This window comes from Mesoplodon densirostris, chromosome 19 (genome assembly GCF_025265405.1).
Source record: "Mesoplodon densirostris isolate mMesDen1 chromosome 19, mMesDen1 primary haplotype, whole genome shotgun sequence".
In the NCBI taxonomy this organism is placed as follows: Eukaryota; Metazoa; Chordata; class Mammalia; order Artiodactyla; family Ziphiidae; genus Mesoplodon; species Mesoplodon densirostris.
The window spans coordinates 1,851,572-1,865,125 of NC_082679.1; the positions used below are offsets into that span (position 1 = coordinate 1,851,572).

At 45.9% G+C, this 13,554-nt stretch overlaps 1 protein-coding gene across 1 annotated transcript; it reads left to right on the forward strand.

The window, feature by feature from the left end:
- The first annotated feature begins 11,405 nt into the window (after positions 1-11,405).
- Positions 11,406-13,215, forward strand: LOC132480961 (zinc finger protein 17-like). The gene is given in 2 exon segments (XM_060085592.1): positions 11,406-12,792; positions 12,795-13,215. Coding segments are annotated over 2 exon segments (1,455 nt in total). The 5' UTR covers positions 11,406-11,480; the 3' UTR covers positions 12,938-13,215.
- The last annotated feature ends 339 nt before the right edge of the window (positions 13,216-13,554 follow it).

A 13,554-nucleotide genomic window follows, 5' to 3' on the forward strand; every position in this document is an offset into this window, starting at 1 on the left:
GGAGTCTCCTCAGATCCTGGACGGGGTCGGATTCCTCTGAGCTGCTAAATGTTCTGAAGCAAACGTGCCACATTTCCCAGTCACAGTCTGGCTTTTCCATAACTGTGTGTTGGCATGGCACACACACTGGTGACTCTGAACTAGGGCCTTTGGGGGGTTTTCCACGACCCTGGAAAAATGTCTGGTCCTCAGCCATGTTGATGGAGGAATTTTCCAATAGGACTCTGAGCAAACGCTTCTAGAAGCTGATGGCCAGTTGACCCCTATGGGAAGGGATTTCCTCTGCTTTTCCTCTGCAATAGAGTCACTGTTCAGAAGGCTGGGGACAAAAACAAACAAACAAACAAAAAGAATGAACCTGATGTCTTTCACTTTATTCCACCCTTCCATCTCTCCTATGTCCCTCATCCCAGTACTGGACACCATTCCCCCACTGTTTCAATATTTGATACCGGAAACTGTAATCCATTCTGTTACTCTTCTGACATCCACCTTTGTAGTAAAACAAAAAACTATCTGGTCAAAAATGTCTGTAGGGCCGCGGTTCAGAACCCTTGCTGAAAAAATGAACCACAGCACACCACACCAACGTGTGTGGAAACATTCTTCTCATCTCACAGCAGAGTTCAACAATCAACCATAGTTAATGTGGGGTTTGAGGGAGATCCATTGCTTTCACAAGGTCTCTGAGCTAATGCAAGGTGAATAGGAAGCCAAAGCTTTCTGAAGCCCACCTCCATCTGTCCTGATTTCTAAGCACTTTCTTTAGACATTCCCTCTTGTCACTTACCTCTTCGAGCCCTCTTGCCTTCAGTCTCCTCAAGTCAGGGACTGGCTCTCAAAGTGTGTCTGGAGCTGAAATGTCTCTATATAAAGCTGGGGGAAATTCCAGGGGTGCATTCCCATAACGTCACCATCCCAGTGACTTGATAAAGGTCATGGAAGGAACCACTTTAGATAATCCGAGTAGATTCAATTTCCCATAAAAACTCCAACAGGAGAAACCTTGATTTATTCAAGAGGGCTCCATATGGTTTGGAGGGTGCTGGAGGAAAAGGAACCCTCCTACACTGTTGGTAGGAATATAACATGGCTCACAGCCACTGTGGAGAAGAGTGTGGAGGTTCCACAAAAAACTAAAACTAGAGCTACCATATGATCCAGCAATCCCATTCCTGGGCATAAATCTGGAGAAAATAATCATTGGAAATGATACATGCACCACAATGTTCATTGCAGCACTATTTACAATAGTCAAGGCATGGAAGCAACCTAAATGTCTATCAACAGATTAATGGGTAAAGGAGATGTGGTATATATACACAATGAAATATTATTCAGATAGAAAAAAAAGAATGAAGTAATGCTATTTGCAGCAACATGGATGGACCTAGAGATTATCATCCTAAATGAAGTAAGTCAGAGAAAGACAAATATGATATTTGTGGAATCTAAAAAATGATTCAAATCAACTTATTTATAAAACAGAAACAGACTCACAGACATAGAAAACAAATTTATGGTTACCAAAGGAGAAATATGGTGGGGAGGGATAAATTAGGAGTTTGGGATTAACACATACACACTACTATATATAAAACAGACAACCAACAAGGATCTACTGTATATAACAGGGAACTGTACTCAATATTTTGCAATAACCTGTATTTGAAAAAAGTCTGAAAAAGAATTGATATATGTATATGTATAACTGAATCACTTTGCTGTACACCCGAAACTAATATAACTTTGTAAATAACTATACTTCAATATAAAATAAAAATTAAAAAGAAGAAAGTAGGTGATTAGACCCAAGTTCAGTTTGATAACAGATACTAGACATTTTTTTAACATCTGCTAGCTACAACCTTGTGGTTTCAATATTCCCCCTTGCAATTCTAAAGCCATTTCCAATTCCAACCAATGCTTGCTTTACAAACACCCTTACATCTTGACTGCTCCAATTGTAATTCTTGACAAACAACTTATGGAACTAACTGTGGCCTTCCGTTTTTTGCCTTTATAACCTTCCTCCATTTTGTAGTCCAGGGGAACTCAATTCAAGTGCTTCTCGAATCTGTGTCTCCCGGCTGCAGTCATAACAAGCCACAAATACATGCTTCTTTCTTTCATTCAGGCCTTTGTTTCTGAAATTTTGGTTAACACTCATAACACATAAAAGTATGTAATTGACTACGTTGTCATTAGTTTTTACTGTCCGTCTCCTTTGACTGGAAGGTCAGAGTCACGAGGGCAGGCATCTTTGACATTTTGGATATTGATGTGTCCCATGTAGCCAAAATAGTACCTGGAATGAGATAGGCACTTAATGAGTGTTGGTTAAGGAGGGAATAAATATGATGGGACAGATACCTGTTTGTTTTTAGGCAAAGCTAACTGCTGTCTTTGCATGTCCCCTCAGGCTGTACTAAAAAAAAAAAAAGATTTAAATATATAATGAATCGCAATTTAGAAAGCCATTTCCACAGATTAGCCAAGTGTCCTGTGTCATTACACGCTCTGCTTCATTCCCTCACTTCTCAGACTTCAGTGTTCCTTCAGTCTTCACTGAGACCCTAACCTTGTTCACATGGCCAAGAGCTATTTCAGCAACCCCTTTTTAAAAATTTTAATTAATTAATTAATTTTTTTGCGGTATGCGGGCCTCTCACTGCCGTGGCCTCTCTCGTCGCGGAGCACAGGCTCCGGATGCGCAGGCTCAGCGGCCATGGCTCACGGGCCCAGCCGTTCCGCGGCACGTGGGATCCTCCCGGACCGGGGCACGAACCCGTGACCCCTGCATCGGCAGGCGGACTCCCAACCACTGCGCCACCAGGGAAGTACTCAGCAACCACTTTTGAATAACTAAAATGATGGTGGATATCAGCACTTTCAACATTTCACAAATATTTTTCTGAGATAATCTCAAGTCTCCATGCATTGTCACTGCAATTGCTGGTGATTAAATTATATTGACTCCCCAGCAAGGAAAGTAGATCATGTAATCCAGTCCTTTATCTCTGGTTTCAGAGGCCCCCTTTCCAAATAAAGTATGACTGTGACCATAGAGTCACACTCCAGGCAGAAAGCAGCAAGTGGTAAGTCACTCTTCTTTTCAGTCAGGTAGAGCTTGGCTTCTAAAAAAGAACTGTGGCTTCCCTGGTGGCGCAGTGGTTAAGAATCCGCCTGCCAATGCAAGGGACACGCGTTCAAGCCCTGGTCCGGGAAGATCCCACATGCTGCAGAGCAACCAAGCCTGTGTGCCACAACTAGTGAGCCTGCGCTCTAGAGCCCGTGAGCCACAACTCCTGAGCCCACGTGCCACAGCTACTGAAGCCTGCGCATCTAGAGCCTGTGCTCCGCAACAACAGAAGCCAAGACAATGAGAAGCCCGCGCACCGCAACGAAGACCCAACACACCCATAAGTAAATAAATAAATAAATAAATTTATATAATAAATAAATAAGAACTGAATACATATCAAAATGTGGAGTAAGTAATATGTGTCGGTCACTGGATGGGACACCGTCACTGGCTCTACGTTTTTTGTGAGGGAACCAGAGACACAGCACATGGTCCACCTGCTTTTGGCCGCCCCACATCCCTTCTCTGTCTTGCCCGTCATGGCCGTGTCTGGAGTCTTTGCTCGCTTGACCCTGACCGAACACAGTGAAACTCTTAAGTTGAGTCTAAAGCTTCAGCCTGTATGTGTTGGAAGAGCAATAAGACACTGTTTATTAGACCTCAACTATGGCTGGATGCACTTTGTGTCTGATCAACACCCTGGTATCATGTGACCACTTTGTTTTGTAGGTTCGGGGAACATCTGAAATATTGTCTCTGTACCTCTCTGTGATGAGCACAGACCACATTCCACGCAAATATGGGTGCGTCCCCTTTAAGAAGCGTGACACCCCGCCCTGGTTCTCAGAGATTCTGGACACTCCTTCCCAGCAACCCTCTGGGTGAGGCGGAACTTTTCCGGAGGCGGGGAGCACCGCCCCTTGCTCGGGCCTGGAGCGCTGTGAACTATATTACCCGAAAGGCACTGCTCCTGAGCGTCGACCTAGAGGACCGCGTCTGGGCGGGTTTTCCGGCGTGGACGGCGGGCGACATTTTGTAAACTCGGGTCAGTTCCCCGGTGGTGAGCTTCGCAGCTCTGGGTCGGAGCGAGGTCAGGGAGCCTGGAGGGCGCTGTGCTGGCTTCTCTGAGGCGGGTCTGAGGCTCGGTGTGGGCGCCATCTGCCTTGACTCTGTCTCGGGGGCGGGATAGGGGCCGCCGGGCCTGGGCCCCTGCTTCGCCCACAAACTGTGCTGGAGGGGCCGCGCTGATGGATCCGATTCAGGTAAATGCTGCGCCCCCCGGGCCCTCAGCCAACTCTTCTTATTCTGCAGTATTTTTGTTCTTAGCAATATTCTCTTACATGTGTCCTGTATTTATATTTATTTGTCCCGCCAAACCTTGGCTTTCTGAATATTGAAATATTACCCGTGTAGAAAAAAATTGCAGAGAACTTCCAGTTGAATAAGCAGCTCTAGAATTGATATTCGGCCACGGCTCAAGTCAAGAAATGCGATATAAATAGGACCTCAGAAGCCGCCAGTGGGGTCCTTCAAAACGATTATCCCCATCCCCCCAAAGTTAAGGTATTGTCTGATGTTTTAAGAAGGCTTTTCTTTTTTAAAAATTTATTTATTAGTTTTTGGCTGCATTGGGTCTTTGTTGCTGCGCGCGGGCTTTCTCTAGTTGCAGAGATGGGGGCTGCTCTTCGTTGCGGTGCGCGGGCTTCTCATTGCGGTGGCTTCTCTTGTGGAGCACGGGCTCTAGGCACGTGGGCTTCAGTAGTTGTGGCGCACAGGCTTAGTTGCTCCGTGGCACGTGGGATCTCGGACCAAGGCTTGAACCCGTGTCCCCTGCGCTGGCAGGTGGATTCTTAACCACTGCAATGCCAGGGAAGCCGCCTTCTTGCTTTTTTTAAAAAAATAAATTTATTTATTTATTTTTGGCTATATTGGGTCTTCGTTGTTACACGCGGACTTTCTCTAGTTGCGGCGAGCGGGGCCTACTTTTTGTTGCGGTGCGCGGACTTCTCATTGGGTGGCTTCTCTTGTTGCAGAGCACGGGCTCTCGGTGCGCGGGCTTCAGTAGTTGTGGCGTACGGGCCTAGTTGCTCCGCAGCATGTGGGATCTTTCTGGACCAGGGCTCGAATCCGTGTCCCCTGCATTGGCAGGCGGATTCTTAACCACTCCGCCACCAGGGAAACCCTTGCTATTCTTGATACTTTCGCCAACTACGTGGAAATTATTCCACGACTGTAGTTTACCTTCGCTCAGTTGTTTTAAAACTTTTTATGAATGGAATCAAGTAAATATTATGATGTACTTTCCTTCATTTGCAAAACATGGCGTGACTTTACTCATGTTTTTCATAGCTGTCCGTTAATTTGTGTGTGTGTGTGTGCAGTATTCTTTAGTATGAATATATGAGTAAAATGTCATTTTAAATTCTGCTGTTGAAGGCTTTTTGGTTTTTTGTTTTGTTTTGTTTTTTGGTCTGCTTTCTGTATTTTTTTTTTTAACATCTTTATTAGAGTATAATTGCTTTACAATAGTGTGTGCTTTCTGTATTGATAAACATTGCTACTATAGTCATACCTGCCATGTCTTCTGGGGTATATCAAGCATACATTTGTCTAGGGTATATGTTAAAATTATTGTATTTAAATGAACATTTCCACTTTTTGATCTTGTTTTGCTCCATGTTACTAATTTTAACTTAGGTCTTTGAATGAGATGATTCTACTTAATCTATTCCATAGTTACATTTAAAAAAGGAATAGTTTATTTATTTTGGCTGCACTGGGTCTTAGTTGCAGCACGTGGGATCTTCATTGCGGCATGCGGACTCTTCCTTGTGGCACGTGGACTGTTGTGGCATGTGGACTCCTTAGTTGCGACATGCAGAATTCTGAGTTGTGGCATGTGAACTGTTAGTTGTGGCATGCATGTGGGATCTAGTTCCTCGACCAGGGATCAAACCTGGGCCCCCTGCATTGGGAGTGCTTTACCCACTGGACCACCAGGGAAGTCCCCCATAGTTACATTTTGATAAACATTTATTATGTATTAGGTAAACTTACAGTTTTACAGTGTACGTCCACTTAGAGAGTTTGTGCTTTTTCAGTGATTGTACTCTTATAATAATATTTATTTTACTGTTAAGTTTTCTTACTCTGGTGGTATTGGAAGAGAAAATGATTAAGAAATATCTTGTTAAAATATTTGTTTGAAGGGGGACGAAGTGAATCATTGTAAGGGTAATAAGTCATAAGGCTTCGAATCCCTTTCAAGACGTTTAGAAAGTAAGAAGATATTTCCATAGAGGATGGAATAGAGGTCAGGTCCTATAGCTTGTTTCCTTTCTCTTAAGATTATTTTATTTTACTTTACTTTTACTTTACTCTTTTCCCCACCATGGTGCTTGCGGGATCTTACTTCCCAGACCAGGGATCAAACCCGCATCCTTGGCAGTGAAAGCATGGAGGCCTAATCACTGGTTTGCCAGGGAATTCCCCTCTCTTAAGTTTAAAGTATCAGAAATGACAACCAGTTATCCCAAACTGCTGAAGGGCAAGCACTTTTACTCTGATTCTAGCAATAACCCCTTTATCACAGATTCACTTTGGATGTGAAGCCAGTAAGCGGTAGTTCCATTCTCTATCACATGCGAAAAAAGCCTTTAGGAAATTACAAATAATCTCTGAACATTTGTGGGAAAAAAAATATGGATATATCAAAGAATAGGAATAAATGAAAAAAGTACATGCTCTTGAATCCTATTATATAATGTTATAATAATTTCAAATCAGAACTTAATCTATGGATTATGTAAGTTGGAATTTTATATAAAACAATTTTTAACATAACCAAAGTAAATTTGAAAAGGAAGTATAAAAACTCCTGGTCGGCTTTTATGGCCAACTACAAGCCACAAGAAGAGAAAAATGTGTTATTGGCAAGGGAGAGACAGAATAAGGGAATCAAATGCAAGTGTCAGAAACAGAGCTGTACGTGAAATGAGACTTAATTTTGATATTTGTGGCTTAGGGCTATAATAGTGCTATATATCCTGACACAACCATTTTTTTGCCAACATGATCCTGTATTCTTTTTTCTCATTGGGCTCTAGTCACACTGTCCTCATAGATAGTAGTCAAACACGCCAGACGTGACTCTGACAAAGAGTCTTTGCACTTGTGTTTTCCACTTCTGGAAAGCCTTTTCTCAAGATATCCTCATGACTTTATGGCACAACTCCAGAATACTTTCTGCCCTCTTTTACATGCTTTGTTTTTCCCTTAAGTATTTGCCTTTGCCTGAAATATTAAATGTTCACTCATTAATCTTCTTTTTTGTCTATGTTGCTGATGGGAATTAATATTACATGGCCCTGGTCTTCCTACAGGTTCCACGTTCAACAGAACCACTTATGAACCCTGCACCGGTGAGTGTAGGTGTCCTGGAAGTATTTTGCTGTCACTCTTCCTGGACTTGGTGGCTGTAGACCCTAGAGAAACCCTCAGCCCAGGTTTCCAAGTCCAGGCCAGAGGTTATATGGACAGATTCCCATTTTTGGCAGCCAGTGGACTGAGATGTGAAAGGTTGTCTTAGGTACGGGGGTAGTACCTACAAATGTTTGAGGATGAGATTGAGATGGGAGTGTTTTAGGACTTGTAGGTCTCTGTTAATGTCTGGTGAGAACAGAGAACAAGGGGGCCAGAGTCAGGCCTAGAATGGTAGCCTGAGAAGTTGGGTTTTTGTTCTGAGAATGATGGCAGATATGGAATTTTTGGAACAGAGAGGGAAAGTGATGTGACTTAGGTTTTAAGAGGCTACTCCTGGCTGCGGAGTGCACAGCAGACTCGGGGAGAGGAAGACAAGGAGATAATCAAGGAGGCTCTTGTAATCATCTAGAAGCACATTTGTTGTCCCTGGACGAGAGTGACAGATATGAAGGTAGGAAATACTTGGCTTCTGGATTTGTTTCTTAAGTAGAGGTAGACCAGATTTTCTAATGTGGAGGGCTCACAGATGACTCCAAAAGTTTTTTTCCCTTTGCATCTGGAAGCGGGTATGTGCCATGACCTGGGACGGGGAAGTCAGTGGTAGGAGTCATTTTCAGTGAGAATATTAGGAATTGGGTTTTGGCTGTGTTGAGTCTCAAATGTTCCATTGACTCCCAGGTATAGGAGACAACCCGCTGAACATGCAGCGCTAGAGTGCTGGGGGAGGCTTCAGTATTCCCTTATGGGACAAAGGAAGAGACTTGGGCTGTCACAAAGAACTACAAGAGCAGTGAACATCAGCGGGAAGGTAGGGGGTAGGGAAAGTCCAGCGGGTGGCCCAGGTTTTTATGGGGGAGTGGCCATGAAATTAATGCAGAGGGAAAGCAGTAATGGAGGTGAAGTGATAGCAAAGTCAGGCTGGTGCTTTTATCCTCCTGTGCACTCACCAGCCTTTTGTGGTGGAACTTGGGGAGTTTCTGTCACAATGTCAGATGAGTTTACCTAAGGTGTGTCAAGTGGGTGTGGATTTTGAATGGGTGTTATATGGACAAAGATTGTAACCGTTGAAGAAACATAACTTGCAATATAAAAGTGGAACCTGACCAGGCGTATTTAGATCTGCATGTTTTGACTGAGGTTAAAGTCAGGAACAAGGCCTGGTGGGGAAGCCTTCAGAACAGGGCTGGGGAACCGCCAGTGGAGAGTTGGAGTACGGTGGGATCCTGTTGCATTGGCAGGAACTTTCTGATGCCATGTGCAGAGGGTATGTGAGGAGTCAGGAGACATGCCAATTTTGTGGGCCGGGTGGTGGTGATGGGGATCAGATGTATGAGGAGTTAGTTAGCCAGTGAGTAATATGCATGTGGGGAAGGTGTGTGACCAAATTGCCCCAGAGCCCTCATACCAGGAGTTTAAGAGAGGACGATGAGCCCAAGTTTGTTTGTGTCTAGGTAACGTGATCCTGGGGACTCTCAGGCTGTTGTCTTGCAGGAGAGGGAGCGGGCCATGCATACCAGGCACACAGCTTAGATGGCATCTATCTGTCCACCTGCCTGTTGTTGCTGAGAGTTGTATCTAGTGCTCAAGGAAGTACGAAGAGTTTTTGGGTACCACTGCCCTTTAAGTTAGGGACCTGTGGAGGATGATGAACCCAGAGTGAGTATGGGTTAGGGGTACTTATGGGGTCCTGGGGAGAGAGGCTGCTTATGTACACACCTGTCCCCGTCATCACAGGGTTCTGTGACCTTTGAGGACGTGGCTGTGTACTTTTCCCAGGAGGAATGGAGGCTTCTTGATGAGGCCCAGAGACTCCTGTACCGTGATGTGATCCTGGAGACCTTTGCACTTGTTGCATCATTGGGTAAGGCCCTCACACCTATCCCAGCATCCTGGGCAGGTCTCTGCCTTTCCCCTTTTTTCCAAGGACAACTCTCTTCTTTTCACGGCTAGACAGTGACCTCATCTCTGTTACTGCTTCCTTGTCGGCTGTGCTGTAGGTGCCAAGGCTGAGTGAGTGTGTGGACAACCTCCTTTCAGAAGGAGCCCCAATATCAGATGCTCTGAAGTTTTTTCAGTGAAGGTTTTCTGGGTCAAATGACTTGGAATTAGTTCAGTGGGTTCCATTAGTCTCAGCCACTCCCTGCTAAGTTGACTCTGTTGACCCATACACCACTGTGCTCCAGGCTCTGCCCTCTAGCTAACGTTTCCTGGGGCCTCGCTATTTCAGGAATTGTTGGGACTCAATGTGCTCACTGTTTTTGGGGTCCACTTGGCTGTTGCTGTGAGACCCTTCTCAAAGATTTTTTTTGCGATATTTTTCTTTCCTGAGGTTGTTTTGGGATTGGTTGTCCCCCTGGGCCAGTACTGACTGCTCACCTATCGTGTCTTTCCCTTAGGACTTGCATTTTCTAGGTCCCATGTTGTTTTCCAGTTGGAGCTGGGAGGTGAACCATGGGTACATGACACAGTGGACATGACTCTAGGCATAGCTAGAGAGACCCAAAGTGGGAACCACCTTGGTGATTGACATCAGGAGGAGGAAGTGATATCATGGCTGGGTTCAGATCATATCAGGAACACGTCCTGTGCCCCACAATGTTTTAGGGCCAAGACCAGTGACTATGTACCTCATTTCTATCTTTCCTACCCATTCTTTTTTTTTTTTTTTTTTTTTTTTTTTTGGCGGTACGCGGGCCTCTCACTGTTGTGGCCTCTCCCGTTGTGGAGCACAGGCTCCGGACGCGCAGCCTCAGCGGCCATGGCTCACGGGCCCAGCCGCTCCACAGCATATGGGATCCTCCCGGACCGGGGCACGAACCCGTGTCCCCTGCATCGGCGGGCGGACTCTCAACCACTGCACCACCAGGGAAGCCCTCCTACCCATTCTTGATACTTTGCTCCTTCTGTCATTTCAACTCTGAATTCGAACCCAGGATTATCCCTCACCTCTCTGTCTTCCACTCTTTTTTTTTTTTTTTTTTTTTTTTTTCTGTACGCGGGCCTCTCACTGCTGTGGCCTCTCCCGTTGCGGAGCACAGGCTCCGGACACACAGGCTCCGCGGCCATGGCTCGCGGGCCCAGCCGCTCCGCGGCATGTGGGATCTTCCGGGATCGGGGCACGAACCCGTGTCCCCTGCATCGGCAGGCGGACTCTTAACCACTGCGCCACCAGGGAAGCCCCTCTTCCACTCTTTATTGGTCTTCTCCATCCTCACTCTGATGTGCTCTCCAATATTGGCCTACATTAACGTGTCATGAGTTCCCCACGTATCCTTAAAATAGTCCATGAACACTACCTACTCAGTGACAGTCAGATTTTCCTGAGCCTGGACACACCTTTCCACACAGCACATGTGGCACCAGCAGCCAAGGTCCTGGTGAAAACCGTTCCCAGAGGAGTGAGTTGTGGACCCCAGCTCCTCTGTGTGTTCCACCCCATCCTGTGTCTTTCACCTGGCGAGTCGTCCATGTTCTGTGACATGTAGAGGCCCAATACTGCACAGCAGTCCTTTTGTAACCTGCCCCAGCTCTCTCGTCCTGAAAATAGTCCCATGGATTTATTCGTTTCTATGTCAGACGCATATTTGTAATGGGGCTGCATCCTTCTACCAAAATCTACATGAAGTTCACCCACATTTCTCTGCTTTCAGGGTGTTGGCATAGAGCAGAGGATGAGGAGACACCTTCTGAGCAGAAAGTTTCTGTAGAAGTGCCACAAATAAATACTTCAAAGACAGACCTGTCCACCCTGAAGTCCTATCCCTGGCAGAGGTTCTGCCTGTACTTAGAAGGTGGTTTGCATCTAGCTGAGGACTGTGGCACAAACCCTGGTCAGAAACTGTGTGGGGCAGGTGTGAACTTTCACCAGCACAGTGGAGAGGAACTCTTTAGAAGAGATGTGGGTAAGACCTTTATGAAGAGCCACACAGTCCGTGCATACAAGAAGTCTTTCACATGCCAGGAGCCTGCGAAGGATTTCCCTTGTACCTCTGGCCTTCTCCAGCACCAGGTCACTCCACAAAAGGACACCAAGTGTGTAGAGGCCTCTCACAATGGACAAAGGCAGTATAAATGCCATGAATGTGGGAAAGCCTTCTGCCGCAAGTACAGGCTTGCTCAGCACCAGAGAGTCCACACTGGAGAGAGACCTTATGAACGTGATGAATGTGGGAAAGCCTTTGGCTGTAAATACATACTTGTTCAGCACCAGAGTGTCCACACTAGAGAAAAGCCTTATGGGTGCAGCGAATGTGGGAAAGCTTTTAGTGAGAAACACACACTTGTTCGGCACCAGCGAATTCACACTGGAGAAAGGCCTTACAAATGCAGTGAATGTGGGAAAGCCTTCTGCCGCAAATACAGACTTGCTCAGCACCAGAGAGTCCACACTGGAGAGAGGCCTTATGAGTGCTGCGAATGTGGGAAAACTTTCACCCGTAAACCCATACTATTTAAGCACCAGAGAATCCACACTGGAGAAAGGCCTTATAAGTGCAGTGAATGTGGTAAAGTCTTTAGATGCAAATCCACCCTCATTACTCATAGAAGAATTCACACGGGGGAAAGGCCTTATGAGTGTAGGGAATGTGGGAAGTTCTTTAGCCGAAGCTCTCAACTTACTGTGCACCAGAGAATTCACACTGGAGCCAAGCCTTATGAGTGCAGTGAATGTGGGAAAACCTTCACCACTAAAAGCAAACTTGTTCAGCACCAGAGAGTCCACACAGGAGAAAGGCCTTATGAATGTGGAGAATGCAGGAGAGCCTTCAGCTGTAAACGCATGCTTGTTCAGCACCAAAGAATCCACACTGGAGAGAGGCCTTATGAGTGCAGTGAATGTGGGAAAGTCTTTAGATGCAACTCCAGCCTCATTACTCATAGAAGAATTCACACGGGGGAAAGGCCTTATGAGTGTAGGGAATGTGGGAAGTTCTTTAGCCGAAGCTCTCAACTTACTGTGCACCAGAGAATTCACACTGGAGCCAAGCCTTATGAGTGCAGTGAATGTGGGAAAGTCTTTAGATGCAACTCCAGCCTCATTACTCATAGAAGAATTCACACTGGGGAAAGGCCTTATGAGTGTAGTGAATGTGGAAAGTTCTTTAGGCAAAGCTCCCACCTTAAAGCCCACCAGAGAATTCACACTCTAGCAAACACTTACGAGTGCAGTGAATGTGGGAAACGTTTTAGCCAAAGCTCTACTCTTATTAAGCACCAGCGTTCACATTGGAGAAAAACCACGAGTGCACTAAATGTGGCGATTTCTTCAGCCAAAACTCCCAGCTTACTCAACACCGACACGTTCATGCTATAGAAAGGCATCGCCAGTACAGGAAATGTGGAAAATTTTTCTGTCAAAGTCTGCTCTGACTGAGCACCAGAAACTTAACAGCCCAGATGGACCCTATGAACGCAGTGAATGTAAGAAAGCTTTCAGCTGAAGGTCTAACCTCATTCGTCACCAGAAAGTTCCTGCTGGAGAAAGGCCTTCCAATGAGATGAGGAGAGCTCCTTAGTTAATACATCATACTGAATAGGCTCTGTGAGGGAGTCATCAACTGGACGTTGAATGCCGTACATCTGAACAGCCCTAGTGTGCAGATTGCCTATGAGTACCAGGTTCGTAGGGCGCTTTTAAGGAGCTGTGCTGTACTTTCTTTTTTCTTTTTTTTTTTTTTTTTTGTGCAGTACGCGGGCTTCTCACTACTGTGGCCTCTCCCGTTGTGGAGCACAGGCTCTGGACGCGCAGGCTCAGCAGCCATGGCTCACGAGCCCAGCCGCTCCACGGCACGTGGGATCTTCCCGAACTGGGGCACGAACCTGTGTCCCCCGCATCGGCAGGCGGACTCTCAACCACTGCGCCGCCAGGGAAGCCCTGTGCTGTACTTTCTGACTTAATGTCCCTGTGAGTTTCTTACTCACCCAAGTGGTAGATCCCCATTCTTGGCACCAGTCACCTCAGTGTGGCCAGGGTAGGTAGACCTGTG